This window comes from Indicator indicator, chromosome 36, assembly GCF_027791375.1.
Source record: "Indicator indicator isolate 239-I01 chromosome 36, UM_Iind_1.1, whole genome shotgun sequence".
Lineage (NCBI taxonomy): Eukaryota > Metazoa > Chordata > Aves > Piciformes > Indicatoridae > Indicator > Indicator indicator.
Genome location: NC_072045.1, coordinates 2,023,382 through 2,043,543, shown reverse-complemented (window position 1 = coordinate 2,043,543; position 20,162 = coordinate 2,023,382). Strand labels below are relative to the sequence as shown.

The 20,162-nt window shown below is 50.6% G+C and overlaps 1 protein-coding gene across 2 annotated transcripts in view; it reads right to left on the bottom strand.

Annotated features, from left to right (window-relative positions):
- The window catches only part of INSR (insulin receptor), a 34,788-nt gene extending 16,271 nt beyond the window's left edge, over nucleotides 1-18,517 (bottom strand). Inside the window, exons 1-6 of one of the 2 annotated variants that reach the window (XM_054396339.1) lie at nucleotides 17,977-18,517; nucleotides 3,449-3,764; nucleotides 2,148-2,150; nucleotides 1,824-1,969; nucleotides 1,400-1,544; nucleotides 946-1,160 (exon numbers count right to left, since the gene is read on the bottom strand). In XM_054396339.1, the coding sequence (XP_054252314.1) occupies nucleotides 946-1,160; nucleotides 1,400-1,544; nucleotides 1,824-1,969; nucleotides 2,148-2,150; nucleotides 3,449-3,764; nucleotides 17,977-18,517 (1,366 nt within the window). The remainder of the gene's footprint in view (nucleotides 1-945; nucleotides 1,161-1,399; nucleotides 1,545-1,823; nucleotides 1,970-2,147; nucleotides 2,151-3,448; nucleotides 3,765-17,976) is intronic. The other variant, XM_054396338.1, reaches the window with a different exon arrangement.
- Nucleotides 18,518-20,162: the final 1,645 nt, after the last annotated feature.

The following is a 20,162-nucleotide window of genomic DNA, read 5'->3' as shown; positions in this document are numbered from 1 at the left end:
CAAGCTGCGAAGAGCAAGGGACTGAAATAGTTCAGTTAGTGCTGGGAATCAGTGGCAATACCCAGGTGTGTCATGTGGCAGCCTGTGCACACCTCTGCTCATATGTGCAGCTAAAACTTTGTGAGGCTGGACAATAAATCAGAGCAGAAATGACACAACCCAAGAACAAAGCAGAAATGCTTGGCTATTTTTCACCCCATGTAACTTCAGCAGTCTGGCTCACCTGCGTGGCACAGAATGGGAACAAACACAAGGGTTTGGGGTGCCCAAGAGATGTGCCTGTGGCAGCACTGTTGCCAAAACAGGCATCTGCAAAACTGCATCTTCAGGAGCAGGACTTCAGTTAGAGCACAAAGCACTACGGTAGGTTTGCTCCTTCACCTGCTGACGCAGGCTCAGCCTTATTGTGTTCATAGAGAAAGCTCCTAGCTTAGAAACCTCTGAGCAGCAAAACAAAAACTTGAACAATGTCCCTGACTGTTGTCATGGCAACTCCCTCCCCTGGCGGCGAAAGGGGGGTGGGAATCCTGTTCTTCCAGGACGTTTGCCTTGTGTGCATGCTGCAGCGTCATGCCATGGGTAAGGAGATTACAGCTCTTGGGCAGGTGCTCAGCAGCAGTCCCGGGCTGGGCTGACCCTGTGCTATACTACACTCTTCCACGCAGCCCTGAAAAACCCACAGCTGAGCACACAAAGAGCAAACTTCTGAAGACCAGTTGGCAAGGTGGCTCCCGGCCAGGTGGGGCACCCAGCAGCACTTTGACTCGGGGCACACCGACAGCGTTGCTGCCGTGCAGAGGAAGCTCTGAGCCCCAGGCCTGGTGTGGACAAAGGGACAGAAACAGGCCCTGGGAAAACGTTGTGGGCCAGGCTGGGGGCAACGGCAGGAGAACAAGGCAGAGAGCAAGCAGAAGGGTGCAGATCTCGCTGCACTCCCAGACTTACACGAGGCCTGATCCCCATTGGTCTTCAGGGCAATGTCGTTCCTCTCCTGGCGCCCCTTGGTCCCAGAGATCTCCTCCATCTTGTGGATTTCTGACAGGCACAGCTTGGGGTTGTAGTGGAAGAAGAGTTTGCCTCGGGCAATCGTGAGGTTGTGTTTACTCCAGTCCCAGAGCTGGCGAAGGTTCTGGTTGTCTAAGGCATAAAATGAATAATTCCTGGGGGCAGAGGATGAAGATGGGGATTAGAGGGGGATCCTGAGAACTCCTTTTTCTCCAGCAGCAAATCCAGACACCAAAGAACACAGCCAGCCTGCCGTGGGAGGACACAAGCCATTAGGGCGGAAGACCATTTAAAAATAACTTGGGAACTGTATGCTGATACAAATCACCCTGATGGCACTGCTGCTCCTTACACTTCAAAGCATTAAAATCAACTCTCCCTTGAAAGAACTCACCCAGCCTCCAGCGTTTCTCCTCTTATCAGATGGAGCTTACGGAAGAAAGAAAGAGAGACCAAGGCATAAGAGCGGCGAATTTTGAGGTAACCTGAGATTTCCTCTATCAAGCCAAGATTTGCTTCCAGCTCAGCTGCTATGTTATCTGTGGAGAGGAAAACATCAGGGTTAGCCTTCTGATACCACAGAGAGAAACACTGATAGCAGAATCCAGACTTATTAAACAGAACTGCTTGACATAAATTCCTCAGACCTGACAAAAATCAGCCAGCAGAACACCCCCAGTGAGCACCTCAGGAGCCTTTGCTCTGTGTTTCTGAAGCATTTTGAGGTTTAGAGCGCTCAGCGCAGAGTGAACCACCCCAGCTCAGAGATGGTGCCCCAGATGTGACACCCAGTGCTCCTCAGCCCCTGCAGCGCTTACTTCCTCCTCGGATGTTGATAACCAAGCTCCCATTGACCACAGTGCAGCCACGGAGCTCCTGTGCTGACGTCACTGAATCGATTGTCTTCTCCTTGCCAAAGTCACAAACTTTGGGGCAGGGCCCAGCACAGGGCGTGCAGTGCAGGCTGCAAAACAGGAGGCAGAGGTGATGCTTTTGTAGAATCCCACCTGGAGCAGCCCCGGCAACTCCCACCAGCAGAGGCCATGTGCCAGTGTCCCACCAAGGTGCCATGGGATTCATCTGCAGCACACAGATCTGGGAACTCCACCCAACGCTGACCCTGCTGACACTGTCATCTCCACCTCCTGAAGGGGAATGGTTCTGTCCCTTCCTACACAACACAACCCAGAATGATTTTGACCATTCTGAAAAGCCCATCTGCCACAATGCTGCACAGTGTATTCAATAGATACCAGTACTGGAGATGTGGCCGCAACAGGGCAGACAGAGAGGTGAACCTCAAGATTTAGAAACCCAGTCTCCATCCTGAGATTGTTACCCAAACATGCAACTGATGAGTGGAGAGCTCACCTGGGAATCCTCTGACCAAAGACTGTGCAGAAAGTTGCTGCATTCAAGGGAGGCAAGCGAGAAGGCAAGGGTGTGCCTTGTGCCCTGGGGAAATGCTGCCTGCACAGCAGCAGGGTCACTGCTGGCCCTGATCATATGACCACAGGAATGTGCTCCCAAGGGGCTTAGAGAAAGAGATGCTCTAGGAAAAGGTGCTGCTGACAGCAGCCTGCAGGAGAGACGTGATGGCTGCTGGTCCCCAAGCAGTATCAACTTTGGGGGCTGCTACTTCATTCTTCTGACAAACAGAACAGGAAATGGAATAAAAAGTCCTGTTAAGAGTAAATTCCCTGAAATGATTACAGCAAGAACAAGCCCTTGGGAGCACAAAGCCAGCAGCACTCACAGGACATCAGAGTCACAACAGGTTACTGCTGTGGGACAAACAAAGCTCTCAGTGACAAACAGGTCAACAGCAGACCTGAGTGAAGCCCTTTGTCAGAAACCTTGGGAATAGAGTGGCCGTATCCTGCTCTGTTGCATGCTCCACTCGTTTGTTACATTGTCCATCTGTGTCTGGCACAGCTTGAACCTGCTCAATAAAATTCATTACAGGGCTGAGGGACAGATTCTGAGAAGGATGCACTCAGATACTGGGCTCTGGTCATTAGCTCAGCTCCTCCCCTGGCCTGGTTGCAGGGCTCCCCAGCCTCAGCTCTGCTTTGCAGGAGAACCTCCCCGAGCCTGCTGGCCACACTCTTCTGAACGTACCCCAGAGCCTCGCCACTGCCCTTTCCCTTATCCCACTCTGTTACACTCTGGTCCTCTCAGCCTGAGGACTCTCCTCTTCCCTCCCATCTTTCTCAATCTGCCCTTCCCACTTTTTCCAAACTGCAGAGGCAACGAGGGAGGCCAATGGAAGAAAAAAGCCCTGGTCAGGGCTTTCTGCTGTAGGTGACTTAAGTTAGCAAGGTCTGAGTTTGCAAATCACACTACAGTGGCGCAGGTCACAGGTGCTCCAATGCCAAACATAAAGCCTCCGCCCAAGCCAGAGGCAAGCTCGGCAGCAGGCCTGCAGCAGCTCTGCACTCACTTGCTGGAGTTCATGATGTACCCTGAGGGGCACTCGTGGACACACTCCTGGTTGTGGATGACGTGGCAGCCTGACTCCCGGGCACTCCGGCACTTGTTGTGCAGCTCCTGGCAGAAGCTGAAGGTGACACAGCGCCAGCCTGCAAAGCGGTAGAAGCCCTGGGGGCAGCTCTCCACGCAGCGCCCCTCCAGGTAGAAGTTGCGGCAGGCGATGCACTTGTCAGGGTTGTTGGGCTCTGTGCAGTCCCCCAGGCACTCGCTGTGGCAGCACTGCCCGTCCGGGGTGCAGCCCTGGGACTTGCAGGCAGGAGGACAAACTGTGGAGAGAAAGCACCAAAGGCAATGAGCAGCAGAGGACAGGTCTGCGTGAAGGCCCAAGGAACAGCTTCATGAGGAGTGGCTGAGTGGCACAGGGCACCTGCTTAACATCTTGTTTACATTTGTTATGGGAGTTTGTCCTCAAAGTCTGCTGCTTACTGACACCTTTTGAACTCAGATGCAATTATTCACAGGGCAAAAAACATTTCAGTTCTAAGCTGGGAAGGTTTTTAGAAGCTGCAAGTAAACCTATTTTTAACCTGTTCTTAACATTTCTCTATTTCCTGCTGTACAAGCTTCTGATGCCTGGTGACAGATTGAAGAAAGCAAAGCAGTCATGGCAACACCAAGATCTGTCAATCACTATTTTGCACAAATCCTCATCACACAAGACCCTGAAGGGATGTCATCTTGCCACTGTCAAGGCATGCCTGCTGGACCTCTCCATCACAGCTTCACCTGCAGCATCCAGGTGAGGTGCCTCTGGATGGGTCAGGCAGGCTTTGGTTTGGTTTTTTTCACTGCCACATTGCACTTTCACTGTAGGACACTAAATAGGTTTGTGCTGACCAAGTCCAGATCACTACCTCTTCAACACTGAGGTTTGCAGACTCCAGTAACTGTCACTGACTCACTGCAGACTCACCTCCTGGCAATGAGGTGGCACTTCTGGAGCTGTGGCATGGTAAGGTACAAACTGAAGTGACACAGGTAATGCTTAGACACAGCACATACACAGCCCCAGCCTCTGGCTGATGCCGTGGGACTCTTTGACAATGTGGTGCCTCCTCCTCAGCATCTCTCTATATTCCTCCCAGAAGGTGGAAGTCAAAAGGCAACTTCATCAACCCAAGTTAAAGACAAAGGAACAGTGGCAGAAGCCACCACGTTGTACCATAAAAGCTGCTGCAGGAAAAAGTGCTTCAGCATCAGCTGAGCAGAGCTGCTCAGCACAGCCAAAAAAGCTCTTGGTCAGAGCTGTAAGAGTAGGACTTCCACAATCCCTGTCCCCAGGAAGACAAACAGGATAATGCTGAACTGATCTGCCCTGGATGGGGAAGAAATGGAGCTGGCAGAGGCTCAAACCTGTTGTTCCAGGGGTGAATAAATATTTAACTAGCTAGAGTGGCCCCAAAGACTTGGGAAACAAAGCATTTTACAAAGCTTTCTGATTATAGATTCAAACTGACATTTCTTCATCCTGCTGAGGCCCAGCTGGGGGGGAGGACACAAAAGGCAACAGAGTCAGCACAAAGGAATTTCTACCTCTGTGCATCACTCCTGTCTCACCACTTCCCTGTGCTCCAGGTGGCAACAAACCACACTGGTACTGTAAACAGACTCCAGAGCAAACACAGGGAACCAGGAGATCAATATTTAACAGGCAAGTCAATCAAGCATTAAGCTGATCAGCTAATAAACAGTTTGTCTGAGTATTACAGTACAATACAAAATGTTTGTGCTAGCTGTGTCTAGCTTTGGGCTAACAGAACAGCAGTGGTGGACTGTCAGAGAGGAAGAAAAGACACAAATGGCTCAGGATCAGCTTTGGGATCCTCTGTCACTGGGAGGGATTAAATACCAATGTCCTGGGAGAGCTGGATTGATGGTGGTTTGAGTCATGAAGCAGATGTGTGAACATCAAAGTGCTGCATACACACTGTACAGGGACAGTGTTCACACATGGACCTGCTGGAGAAGATCCAGAGGAGGCCTCAAAGATGATCATGAGGCTGGAGCACCTCCCCTACAAGCACATGCTGAGAGAGTTTGTGTTGTTCGGCCTGGAGAAGGCTCCAGAGAGGCGTCAGAGCAGCCTTCCTTAGCCGCAGCACTGTGCAGCAACAAGCCCTGTCCACGGGAAGGTGGCTCAGCAGAGGCAGCTCAGGCTCAGCAGAGGCAGCTCAGGCCACCAAGCCATATGCCCTGCGAGCTGCTCCTCTTGGCCATCGCTGGAGCCACCAGCAAGGAGCAAAGCTGCCCTGCACAGGCAGGCCCTTCGCCAGGCTGTGCTTTTTTACACACAAGGCGATTAGGAGGCTCCAGATCCAAGGGAGTCCAGGACAGAAAACAACTGCGGCAGGAGAACCGCCCTCGGCCGCAGCCAATGCGTTCGCTGCCTGCACGGGAGGCATCCAGCCTCGCTATCTGCAACACGCGAACAGCATTAACCCCTTGCCCGCCGCCCGAGAGGGGCTCCTCGGCCAGCCCTCTCTCCCCCCACCGTCTCCCAACTCCTCCGGCTAGTGCGGGCTCTTCTGACAGCCAGCCTTCAGCTCCAGAGCTGTATTTAGAACCAGGGCAAAAGAGCTTGGAGGAGGAAGCCAGGAGGAGCCCGGCTCTGACATGGCTCAGAATGGCTGCCATAGCTCGGGCTGCTGTCAGCGTAGGCGAGAAGCATAGGAACAAAACTGAGAGCCAGGTCCTGCAGACAGTCCCGGGGAGCTCTGCACTTCCCCCCCTGCCTCCTCCTGTCAATGGCTGCAGTGCCACAGACATGCACCAGGGACAGTCCCCACACACGCACGGATCTGCAAGTCCCTCTGGACTGCGGCTTGTGTCCTTCAGTTATTTCTTCATGTCACCAAGACCAGAAAGTCAGAAACTTAAATCCTAAAGCCCACCAGTGGCAGTTCTTAGGCTACACAGGGCAAACTGATCCCAGGGTATTACAATAGCAGTAACTTGGGAAGAACATGGTTATAAAGGTCCACCAGACTGGACTTTTGATGACTAACAGCAGCTCTCCCAGACCTCCCTGAATTTCCATAAGAAATGGAGAAACTAGAACAGCACAAAGCCCAGGAGTTTAATGTGCTTCTGCAAACAGACTGCCAGCAAGGCCACTGGCTGCAGGTAGCAAGGTTCAGGAAGCATCACCCTATGTCCAAGTGTCCCTTACTCACAGTATTCCACTGCCCTAGCAACAGGGGGTCCCTCCCTCTGCCCTGGCACCACAGCTTAGCCGACCACTAATACTTCCAGCAGGCACTGACTCCACTGCTGGGATCCACCTGCAGGGCTTCAGGACAGGCACCAACTTGGGATGGAGCCAGTGCCAAAGAAATCCAAGGTTTGACAATCAGCACTCAAATTAAAGTGTTATTTGTAAAAGGAGATACTGCAGTACACAGGGCCACGACCCCACTGACTTGACAGGCAGAGCGTTAGGAGGTCCCCATTCACACAGGAACAGATACAATGAGCTGCAGGTGCCTCCCTTCCCACGGACAGCCACTTCCAAACACAACACTGTCCAAGAGCGTCAAGGAAACTCTTCCCACTGACATTTCTCAGTACAGCCTCACAGCTCTTATCTCATCCATCAGTAAGAAGAAGAAAAAGCTTGTTCTGCCTCCCAGCCCTCGCACAGGTTACGTGCTACAGGGAATGTCTCCAAGATTCCAGAACAGAACTAGTGTCACTTGCAAACTCACTGTGTTCAGCTGCTTCCTCCCAGTCATGCTCCCAGCCAGCAGCAGCCACCACAGCAAAACCAGCAAAGGTGCTGGGGCTGTGGTGTTGGCGTGGGGAGGGTCAGCAAATGTGAGCTGAGAACAGATAAAAGCCTGTGGAGTCATGTGGCACCTTGACAGTGGTGATAACAGAGGATATCCTTCACGGAGGTCTGTGAAAGGAGTTGTTGAATGCAGATGGGGGGGCAGGTTGAGCTCTGCTGGTGATAAAGAGTGAATAAAGGGAGACCTCTCCAGAAGCTCAGCCTCTCCCATGCCAGCCTTCTGCTGCCTCTACTCAGTGCTCCATTAACTTCTGCACTGCCTTGCTGCAGGAAGCAGAGAAACCTGCTCACATGTGAGTGATGCCAAGGAGCACAGGAGACTTGCCAGGAGGAATTCCTCCATACACAGCCACTTTCATAACATATAAATGTGTATTTTATAAAACTCATCAGAGCATGATGTAGCCTGGAGGAAGTCATCAGCCCCAATGGATCCACTTCACCTGTGGCCACTGGCTCTTGATTTCCTTAGGAAGCTGCAACCTCTGAAATGAGTTTCTGCAGCTGCCACAGCAGGGACACAGGGCAGCACCTGTGCCCAGATCCACAGTTTTCATTCTCCTGGGACCTTTCCATCGAGCAGATTCCCCAGGCAGGTAAAAAACAACTTGCAGAAATCTGTCTCAATTGCTGGCAATTGAGCTTGGAGCAGCAAAATGCAGAGTTTGGTTTGAAAACACAGCAGCACTGTGTGAGGCAGGACAAGTGTCACAGAGTGCACACCAGGACAGCAATGAGAAGCTGTAAATACTTTACCTGCTGTCTACAGCAGTGCTGTTGTGCCATTCTCCAGCAAGCAGATCAAGCCTGCTCCTTGTACTTTGTGCTCAAAACAATGTGGCAGCTTTGAGCAGCAGAGGCGATCAGCAGTGACCACCCGCCCCTGCCTGTCTGCTGGTTCTTCTCCAGCGTGCAAGCCCCCAGAATGTCACCAAGCCTTCAGGCAGACCTGGAGGCCCCAGCCAGCTATCACTAAATATAACCCCTGTGCAAATCGATACTCAGTGCCTCTGATGGCTTATAGCTGGGCATGGTTAAGAAGCCACCATAGCCACTCCTATTCCTCAGGTATCTGAGAGTTGGGAGGCCAGAAATTGCTGAGCTTCAGCCCAGTAATTTACAAAAGAGGCATGACGTGAAATCTGTCCCCTACAAAAGGAGCAGAAACATTGAGTGCACGTCACCTCTGGGGAACACAAAGAGTTGTAAGGAGCAGCTCATTTGAAAGCAGTTTGGACATGACAACATGGCTGGGGACTGGGACATCTCTCTTATGAAGAAAGGCTGAGGGACTTGGGGCTTTACAGCCTGGAGAAGAGACTGAGAGGAATCTTCTCAATGCTGATCAGTTCTCCAAGAGGTCCCTTCCACCCCTATCATTCTGTGACCAGTCATCTCATATAGCACAGGATTCTGTGCATGGAAATGGAGGATTTGTAATTTAGACCAAGATCAGAATCCTTCACTTGGAGGATTTTCCTGTGAGATCTGCTCTGCTGAGCCCTCCTGCTCAGGGCTAGGAGGGTGCTGCATTGTTTTTGTTGTTATGCCTTGTTCATTTCCAATCCTTATCACAGCTGAAGGATTTTTGCTGCTACCATTCAGGAGCTGACGCACCACCCGGGGTTCTCATCAAAGCCTCATGTTAATATTTAACTATATATTGCTCCTCCTGATGTACAGTATCTTGCAAACATCCCTGCTCACTCTGACCTACTCAGATCAATCCTGGTCACTCATGCTGTGATCCCAAGAGACCCAGGAGCATCCCAGTGAAGTGGTCCAGGAAGCCATGCATGTCCCAAAGGTGTAACTGTCTGTAAAGTCTCTGTCTCCACTGTGTTTGAACGCAGATCTCTGCTTGCTGATCCAGCAGGATGTGACCCACCTTCCTCCCAAGCTTGGTGACCCCACAGCACAGTGCTGGGGGCAAGCTTCTCATCAGGCAGGGACTGAGCAGAATCAGGAGCCAGCAGCTTAGTACTGAATGAGAGAGAATGCAGCTAGACAAGCCATGGAAGAGAAGAATGGGAGCCAGCATCTGCCCTGCTGAGAAACAGAGACACATAAAGAGGAGGAGCAGCACTTCACCATGCAGTGATGGTCCAAGACCAAGGTCCAGCTCCTTCTTCCTAACACAGGCCCAAGATCAGCTGCTGCCTTTGCCTACAAACCTGTCCTGAAACTGAGGAGTGATATGGCCGAAGCAGGAGGGGAGGTGTTCAACCTTTGCTTTCTGCAGAGATAAGAGAGGGACAAGAGTGCTTTTCTCAAGGCTGCAGAGGATAGAGTAGCATACAAGGCAAGAAAGAAGGGAAGCTAAGTTGACACCTTCAGTTTGCTGGGAACAAGGACGGCTGCACATCAGATCTGTGCTGGGAACAGGGGAGTGGAACCCAGCCTGGATGCACAGAACAGGAGCAAAAAAAGGATGCACAGGTTAGAGCAGAGGAGAAAGTGGAGTTGCTCACAAGAAAGGTAATGAAATGCGTGGAAGTACAAGATTAACCACAAGGAGACTGAGCTGATAACTAATGATCTACAAAGAAATGTCAGACAGAGGTTAAGATTTTAATCTGGACAGATTCCACAGCACAATGAGGTATTGTAAACAGAGATCCTGAAACTAAAGTTGTGCTTGTGGGTGAAGAACTGAAAAGCAGCAGAGAGAAAGAGGGAATACAACTTATTCCAAATGCCCCCTTCCCACCCCACTGCCCAGAAAGGATGAGGAGAGAGAGGTAAAGGATCACCTGAAGACCCGTTGTGCAAAGGAGCAGCTGGAGGATGACTTTTCCCAAGCAGCAGAGCTAACCAGCCTTGCCAGCCAGAGTTTTGCTCCCTCTGTGCCCAGGATGCACAAACTGGTTTAGTGCAGGGTCATTTAGCATGCTGCCCAAATCCAGGCCAGCCCTGGAATGGCTGTGGTGGGAATCTGATCACAATGTCAGTCTCTGTACCACCGTGCAACCTCTCCAAGGGTAAAGGGCTTTGCTCTGTGCCAAGCAGAGCTGACTAATGGAGACAATAGCAGAGGGAAAGTGACTCTGGGTCTCCAGCAGCCTCTCCAAGCAGGTAGCACCCTTAGAAGAAGAGCTGCTGGGCTGCTGCCTTCTCCCCAGCATAACCCTAGGCTGGCAGGAGGCAACATGGCAGGCACCAACCTGGAGCAGTTCCAGCCCATCAGCAGCCAGCACACAGAAGGCCTCATCAAAGGGCTGACACACATCCTTCTGCCACCAGATTGATTTCCCATCTAGCTACATCCCAAGCCAAACGTGGTGGAGCACGGCTGCCAGTAACCCGAGAGTGGTCTGCTTTCCCCTGCCCCTACCACAATTTTTTTCTCTGTCATATCTGACCTGGAGAACGAGAAATTGCTGCAGTGTCTCCTTACCAGGCCTAGCAGATCAGATGCATACACTGCATGCAGCCATCTAATGTCCTCTTAGCTATTGCAGACATTTTGGCCTCCTCAGCTCCTGTCCACTCCTTTACACACCCTTCTCCCTCTGCCCAAAGCTGCGAGCCTGCTCTCCAGTTTATTTCTAGGAATAAGACTTTCCTTAGCAGTACTGAAATAGATCCTGTTTGCTTGCAGTCAGAGCCAAGCAGTTGAGACCTCTCCATGAAATGTGGTTTTATTTACTACTTGCCCATCTCCAAGTCATTCAGTGCAGAATGTCGCTCTGCACAAGCTCTCCAACTCAGCTCTATCCAGATAGTTATCTGCTTATTGGCTTCCCATTCTAGACTGATCCCTGTGGGGTTTGATCTATAGCCCCCTTGACAGCTTGTTGCCAAGTCCTGCTCAGCCCCTGCAGCCCCAGAGCAAGGCTTGCATCTGAAAGCACTCCAGGGCAGGCTTTGGGGGGCTCTGGTTAGTCACTGTCCAATATGAGCATGGGGAGCCCTACAGCATGTCTGAACAGCACAATCTGGAGTTGTTCGGCTATCATCGACTGCAGTGGGTGGAAAATGAAAGGCCCTGCTCCTTGGTGCTGATCAGCAAGGACAAGGCAGCAGTTCCTCCTTCCCCAGCCCAGCCATGCAAAACACCAGCATGTTTTTTTTATCACACCCACCAAGCCCAGCCCCTGGACACCCTCACAGGAGAACATTTTTGACTTCCCAGAAGAAAGCCTGATGCAGATACCCAGTTCTGACAGACCTGCAGGCTAGTTTTGTGGCTGAGATACCTGGTGTCCAGGCACTGGAAGAGCAGCCAAACACTATAAGAGCTCTGAGCTGAGGTCATTGGAATGGGGAGGAGAAGCCTGAGGAAAAGGCACTGTACACATGACATTTGAGAGCTCAGTAACGGTGCAAACCTGCCAATGAGCTGAGAAGTTCAGGATGAGGGGAAGCGGCCTCAAGTCACACCAGGGGAGGTTTAGGTTGGATATTGGGAACAATTCCTTTGCTGCAGGAATGGTCAGGCATTAGGACAGGCTGCCCAGGGAGGTGCCCAGGGAGGTGGTGGAGTCCCCATCCCTGGAGGTATTCAAGCAATGTGTGGCCACGGTTGGGGCAATGGTGGTGCTGGGCTGGTGGCTGGGCTGGATGATCTTTGAGGGCTTTCTCTACCTCAATGATTCTGCAGTTCTAAGTTGTTTCAGATACAGCCTCAGTTTCCACATAAATGATCCAGGTAAGACTGGAGCTACTGCACCTTCTGCTTTCCCTACTGCCAGGAACCCCAAGCCCCAAATCCAGAGAATTGAATGAACACAGAAAGAGTTTATTGAGCTTTAAGGCCTTGGCTTCCAATGCAGTTTGAAAGCAAACCCCTTTAGTCCTCTAAGCTGTGCTAAGGCTTCACTGGGTGAGGCCTGCAGACAGGCAGACATCAGCCTAGGAGCTCCATTTCCTCTCTGTCTTTGGGGAGCTTTTGAGGGGTACTTACAAGAGAGCTCTTGGCCTCATTCATCCCAAACTGAAGCTGTGTAAACACATCCAGCATGACCAGCTGTGATATTCAGAAAGTACTGAAGACCAGAAAAAAACAAGTCCTGTTTGGTTTATTAAATCACTTCTGTTATGTTCTCACAAACCATAGGGAAGAGCTGGTTTGTCTTTGCAGAAAAGACAACAAAAACATCTGTCTGACACTCAGGCTTTAATGAACACTTTGTCCTTCCCTTGCTGATGAAGGACCAGACTCCCTGCAGGGCTGTGGTGCAGCATGGATGCCTAATGAGTTAAAAATGGCAACAAAAGCACGGAGCCCACAGAACCACTGAATGCATTGGGTTGGAAAGGACCTTTAAAGGTCACCCAGTCCAACCTCCCTGCAGTAAGCAGGGACATCTCCAACTAGATCAGGTTGCTCAGAGCCCCATCAAGCCTGACCTTAAATGTCTACAGGGATGGAGCCTCAACCACCTCCTTGCACAATCTGTTCCAGTGTCCCACCACCCTCGGAGTAAAGAACTTCTCCCTAATGTCCAACCTAAACCTCCCCTGCTCCAGTTTCAACCCCTTGCCCCTCGTCCTGTTACTCCCAGCCCTTTCCAAAAGTCCCTCCACAGCTCTCTTGTAGCCCCTTCGGGCACTGGAAGGCTGCTCTAAAGTCTCCCCGGAGCTGCCAAGTTAGCAGCTCTCCCCCCGACACCAAGTGATCCTTCCCCTGAACAGGCAGGATCATACTCAGCCCTCCTCACATCAGTAGGGGAGAAGAGACTAACCCCCACCTCACTGCAACCTTCTTTCAGGGAGTTGTAGAGCACCAGAAGGTCTCCCCTCGGCCTCCTCTTCTCCAGGCTGAACAACCCCAGCTCCCTCAGCTACTCCTCATCAGCCCTGTTCTCTAGACCCTTCACCAGCTTCCCGAAGCTCCTTCTTAGTACAAAGCATCCTCTTGCCCTGCCTCTGTCCTCTCCTCCATAGCAGTTCTGACCCAGTTTTGAAGAGAGGAGAAGGAAACTCCGCATTAGAATCTGTTAGGACATGAAGAGGAGCTGATGTCCTGCCCTTTTCTTTCAGTTCACTTCAATACAGACACCAAGGCAGCCAGACCCAAAGGCAAACCTGACCTTTGCTTTGCCAGCATCCAAGTCCTGCACACAGCCAAAGGCAATTTTCTGCTTGTCTGAAATGTCACAGCCAAAATAAAAGCAACGACTCTCAAACAATGTCAGCACTGAGCCCCCCCAGCACCGTCCTCTGAAAACTCCAGATCAAGACCATGAACACAGCCAGTTGTAATCTGCAGTATTCCAGGGACCAAGCTTTGGACACTTGCTCACTGCCAGCAGCAGACTCTGATCACAGCAGCAACTGAAATAGCTACAGACACGTCCTGGAGCCCAGCACTGCCCACAGCCCCAGCCCAGCCGTGTTTGCTCCCAGCCAGCAGCTCACTCCCACCCCATAGCACACAACGGCAGCAGCAGCACTGCTTTGTGCTACCAGCGAAGGGGGAGCCTGGCTTCCTCCAGGACACCCCTGGTGATCCCCTAGCTCTGCCATTCATCAAAAGCTCCTGAAATCTTCAACCTTCAGATTGACACAAGCACCATAAATCCCTTAACTACTCTCCTGGAGCTCGCGTGCAGGGGTTTGGGCTGCGAGCACCACGACAGCCACAGCAAAGCTGCTGCTTGGCAAGGGTGGGAGCAGAGCAGCACGAGCACTGGGTGTCAACTTCCATCTGGCATCTGGCAGAGCCAAAGGGGAAAAAATACAAATAAAAAGCAGTTCTTATCAGATCTCCAAATAAAATGAGCAAATCCATTTCGTGTGGTAGCCACTGGAAACATTTCTAATGTGTTTGAAGTTTTAAAAATACCTCACCCTGGAGGCTGGGCTCGGTGCTCCAAGACGCTTTCCCATACAGAGGTAATAAAACTGAGCTCATGGTTAGTTACAGACATTCCCAGCACATAAAAATCACAGGAAGCTGTTGCTAAGTAATATCTCTACCTAAGTAAATATCACAAAACGTTTCCCACACACACCTCTGAACTTTTGTTACTCAAACCTGCCTTGAAGATGTTCTGAGCTGCATGATTTTCCTTCCAGATCGCCCGGTGCTGTTCAGCAGCAGTGAGCAAAGATCTCCTGAGAGCTTCTACCAGGAAACAGAGCTCAGCAGCTACTCTGCTATTCCTTATCTGTTCCCTCACTGCCCCAGAATGCTCCCTGGACAAATCACAGGAAAATTAAAGAGATTCTGTTGTATGCCAAGTCCCCAGACCTGCCTCCCCTAACAAATTCTGGATAAACATTGTTATTCCCTTGAGCAGCTCCTTTGTCTGTCAACTGTTCTGTCACCCCCTCCATCAGCTCTCTTTCACCACCCCCTTCTGCTGGCCCAAAAGGTTTCATGCACTTCCTACTTTCATAGAATCACAGAATCATTTAGGCTGGTAGAGACCTTTAAGATAATCAAGTCCAGCCTCATGAGGTTGTATTCTGTCACAAATTCCAGGCTGCACTAATTCAGAGACACAACTTCTGCTTTTATGGCATAAAGATTGATAAGAAATTGGAGCAAGAGTTGATCCACAAACCTGAAATGACTCACATTCCGAGTAACTCAGATTTGCTGTTTGTGGGAAGTCCCAAGATGAAGAAGATAAGACATCTACAAGGTTCCATCCAGGATGAACAGGAGAACCTGAATTTCATAGAATGCACTGGGTTGAAAGGGACCTCTCAGGGTCACCCAGTCTGCAGTCAGCAGGGACATCTCCAACCAGATCAGTTTGCTCAGAGCCCCATCAAGCCTGACCGTGAATGTCTCCAGGGATGAGGCCTCCACCAACTCTGGGCAACCTGTTCACATGTCCCACCACCCTCACAGCAAAAAACTTCTTCCCAGTGTCCAATTCCATCATATCCTCTAAGGAACAAAGCCTCTGTCTCAGGAATCCCTCCTTATGCCCCAGGAACGTGGCCTTTCAGCATTCCCTGCCTGATCATTTTCCTGGCCACTTTCATCTGCCCATTCCACTTTCCCTTCCTATCACCTGACTCCACTTCCAGCTGAGCCAATATGCAAGTCGAAGGCTGTGCTCTGTAATTAGACTGTCAGACCCATCAGGTTGCTTTGACTCAGGCATGGCCAGAGACAGAGAACTGCAGGAAATCCGATTTCAGAGGGAATTGTTCCTTCCACGCAGGGTGACAGACACAGAGTGGTTCTATTGCATTAAAAAAACATGTGGAGAAAAATGCAAAATATGAAAATCATGTTTGGCAGATCCAGACTGAGGTCTAGGACGTGGCATTTCCAACATTTTAGTTGTCTGCATTCTTCAGCAAACACTCTCCGGATGTACAGGCTGCACCGACCCAGGAACTGCTTTTTCACAGCCATGAAAGCATAGAGGGAAAAAAACATCCTAAAGATGTGGGCTGAAAAGGGACAAAAACTCCAGAACAGCAACAGTGCTTGGCTGCCATAAACAGCACAAGGCTAGACCCAAATTCCACACAGACTACACATTTTCCTGCTTTCCTACCCAAAATATAGCATAAGTTGGCCTCAGCTGAACCAACTTGCTTTGCACAGCAGCACTGTCGGTGAGACAGAAGTGAAGAGAACTCCCAGGAACATCCCAGGCAGCCTCCATCCCTGCTGGATCCACCTACACAGCCCTGCACTCAGCCACAGATTCCTCAATATTGCCACTGCTGTTTCAAAGCCTGCTGCTGCCCACAAATCATTTCAGTTCCTCCCAAGTGGTTTCATCCCCAACCTTAGCTCCACTGCCTGTAAGAAGATCCTTTACTTTGTTGTCTTGAACACGCTATCACCAACTGAAAAAATGTCTGGGCTGGAGCTATAGCTGCAAGGATGATTCAGAGCCTTGGATATGTGCCATGGAGATAATTACAGGCTGCAACTGGAAGTTAGCTCTGGAGTTAACTGGGATATCTGTGCTGGTTAAAACCAAGAAATACCAAAGAGGCAGCATCCACGTGAGCTGTGGCAGCAATAAGGTGAAGGAATTAACCACAGGGAGCAGGCAGGAACAGGGCAGGGAGTGCTGGGGACACTCAGGACCCCACTCCAACCCCACCTGTTGCCATTTGCCTTCCTCCTCATGCAAGATTTTCCTGTGACATCTTTCAGCCTTGTGCTTCCTCCACCTTCTTACAGACCCACAGAATCATTAAGGTCAGAAAAGCCCTCTAAGATCAGAATCCAGCTGCCAACCCAACACCACCATGGCCACCAAACCATGGTCCCCAGTGCCATGGCCACACATTTTTTGAGCACCTCCAGGGATGGTGACTCCACCACCTCCCTGGGCAGCCTGTTCCAGTCCCTGACCACTCTTGCAGTAAAACCATTTTCCCTAATATCCACTCTTCTTGTCCATCTCCTGATTTGCTGCAGCAAGACTCAAAGCTCAGCAGGTTGGAAAAGCTCCTCAGCTTGGGACTTGACTCTGTCAATTAACACATTCTGTAACATCCAAACAATCAATATTGACACATTCTTGAAGGGTGTTTTGTCCTGTAGACAAAACAGCCAACAAGATCTCCTGGCCAGCAGTGCAACCCAGCAGTGCTATCAGTTCAGACAGCAGCAGCTTCCCACCCTGAAAGGCAAACCAAAAAACAGCACACAGGAGATTCTGTGCTGGGTTTCTAAACCAAGCTGTGCCAAACAAACCCCTCCCAAAGCCACCCCCCCCCAGCACACTGATCTGCAACTGCTAGCCACAGAAAAAGCTTCAGCCAGATCTTTAACCTTAGGGAACAGCAGAAAACAGAAATCAGGTCTGTGAAAGAAGCTAGGGCTGGGTGCTGGTAGCTGTACACCAAAGGAATTTAGACACTGAGATGTTTTACAACCACCTTCTCCACTCTTAGAAGGGAACACACACTACTGATTTGCATCTTATTGCTCATACCCTATGATTTAGGGGTTCCAAGAGCAGCTGACTTTCTGAACACAGCTTTGCCCCTGGATCAAACCCCAGACTCAAAGCCCAATTATTTCACTCTCCCCAGGATTCCTGCTATGAGCAACCCCTCTCCAGGTCCTCTCTTCTCCTTCTCCTTTTCCCTTCAGGTCTGACGTGGCTTCCAGCTTCAGTCCGTGTAAACATTGCTCAATCACTCACATATCTTACACCTTTTTATGGCAGGAAGCTCTCAGTAACAGTATAATTGCACCTTTCTAGAGTTGGCTTTATTCCACAAAGACTTCTCCCCACTGTTGCATTTTCACCTGCTGCAGCCCCTCAGTCAGTCTGGACTCTCAATCCCCTACCCCAAACTAACACCACTAGGCACCAGTTACACTCACAGCCTGTTGGAGCTGATGTCTCTGGGCTGGCGTTAACTTCCCAGAGTAACCAAACACTGCATTTTTAGGTGTATTATTCACATGGGAGAAAGAACTCCTGACACAGTCCTGTCCCAGAGGTTCCCTCTTCGCCTACCATCAATTTTGAGCCTTGCTTTTAGGAACCTGGGCTTAAAGGCAGCAATTAATTCTTCCCCACAAGGGTGGTGAGGCACTGGTACAGGTTGCCCAGAGAAGCTGTGGAGGCTTCAAGCCTGGAACTGTTCAAGGCAAGGCTGGATGAGGCCTTGAGCAACCTGGGTTAGTGGGAGGTGTTCCTGCCCATGGCAGGGGGATTGTAACTGTGAATCTGTGCCAGCTGTACCCTGCCAAGAGACCTGGGTGGCTAGACGGTGACAGAGCATAGGAGGTGATTGTAGCTCACCTCGCTGGCAGCGGTCGTGCGTCCAGCAGCGCTCGATGAAGATGCCGTTGATCACCGTTGGGGGACAGCTGCTCTTCCCCTTCACAGCGCCCGGACACACATCTCCACACTCTTCCTTGTCATCCTTGTTGGCCACAATGTAGTTGTCCTCTACAGAATCCAAGATCCTGGACCAGTCGATGGTGGAGAGGTAGCAGAGCTCGTTGTTCTTCTCGATGCGCACAGCGCCACGGGTGATGTTCATCAGGTTGTAGAGGCCAACCTCCTTCAGGTGAACCATCTCGAAGATGACCAGGGCATAGTTGAAGAAGAGGCGAGTGCCCCGGATCACAGTCAGGTTGGGGAAGAGCCCCTTCAGGCTCTCCAGCCCATAGACACGAAACAGCAGCAGGTAATCTGTGATCATGGTCAGCTTGGGAAAGCTGAGCTCACGGAAGTCCTCAGGCTTGGTTTTGAACATCAGCAGGATCTGCAGGTGGCCCTCGATCACTGTGCAGTTCTCCAGCATGTGCAGCCGGGTCAAGTTGTTGCGGATGTCCATGCTCCTGCAGACTGGAAGGCAAAGAACAATTCATTTACTTCAGACAAGCTGATCTGGAGCAGTTTTTCAAAGGTCTGACCACACCATGACATGGGGCTACACTCGGATCTCGCCAGGAGGTCCTCTCAAGCTTTAGGAAATCTGCTGTGGGGAGCACTCCCTGCTATATGCTTACACAACAAGGCTGGAAGCACGTTTCATAACTTCTTCTGCCATCTTGAGCTCCTGGATGTCACCCCAGCACGCCTGCAGCTGTAACACCAGCCCCCAAACGTCATTTGGCACCCACAGGAGTCAGAGGTGGCTGTGCAGCAGAGGCTGTTTTCTTTAGATAGTTGCCAGCAACGCACCTACCTCATCTCAGATTGTGCAACTAATGCCAGTGGATTAGAGGAAGCAATTTAGAGTGGTTGCAGGGAGGGGAAGATAGGAAAAGAATAATGGCTAGGAAATGGCAGTGCTTGGGAAGGGAGCCGGAAAACCTGGGAACAGGCAGAGGAGAGCAGAGCCCAGGGTCAGCCCAGGGTCTGCCCAGGTTCTGCAGACAGCAGCACTTTCTGCCCCAGCACTCTTCTCAGATTAGGTCTTGTGGCTTTTCTTGTTATTGTTCTCACAAGGCTGCAAACCTCCTTGCCTTGACTCCTTGGGCAGTTTATTTAGCAGCAGCAGTGACCCAAAGAACTGGCAAAGTGGACGATGCCATGAAGCATGAATGAGTAACAGCAACCCCAGGACCACCAAAGGGATGGAAATGGAAGAGGGCAATTTTTATTCACTCTGAGCACAGACAAGCAGGAGGAAATGTAGAGCCCCATGCCTGCAGAGGGGCAAAAGCTCCAGTGACCATCCTTCTAAAGCAAGCTGCACAGAAACAGACACTCTGACCCCAGTGTTCAAGGGAGAAGGCTGTGGAAAGGCAGCAAACACCCAACCTCTTTCCTGACCTGTTCAATTTCTTTAAGACTGCATGCACTTGAGGGATTTGCTGTTTTACCTTCAGCTGAGACAGCTTCCCCCCACTTAGAAGCATAGAATCTTTACAACTTTGTCACTGTAAAGCTCTCCAACTACGAAATGACCACATCAGAGCTACAAGAAATCACCGAGCAATAATCAGGCTTCACAGCAGTGATACAGAGACAGATGTTGTCTGACTGTTCATGGGTTTACCCAGATCACTGCTGTGTGGGTTAAAAATAAATTTTATGTAAACCTCTTAATGATTATTCAAAAATTTGCTCCACTGCAGTAAAAAAACCCAAAACCTGGCAACACCACTACAGGATTTGAAGCAACCTTCTTGCCCAATGGGACTTTGTGGCACTGTATCCAAGTAATTTCATAAATTGCTTGCTGGAAACAGAAGCAAAAGCAGTGCCTCAGAGAGCAAAGCTGCACTTGTGAGAGCACGGAAGGAGAGCTGATGACCAACTAGTACCACTCCCTTTGTCCCATGAAAAACTAGAAGCAAGCTGAAGGCTGTCATGCTGCACATCCCAGCCCTGGGCTGAAAGAACTGGGAGAGCAACAGGTTCAATTGAAGCACTCTAAATATTTAATCTTGATAATGTTTTAGATAATTAAATACCAACTAAGGCATTTCCAAGGAAGCAAGTGTGTGACAGGGTGTGGCAGTGGTTTCTTC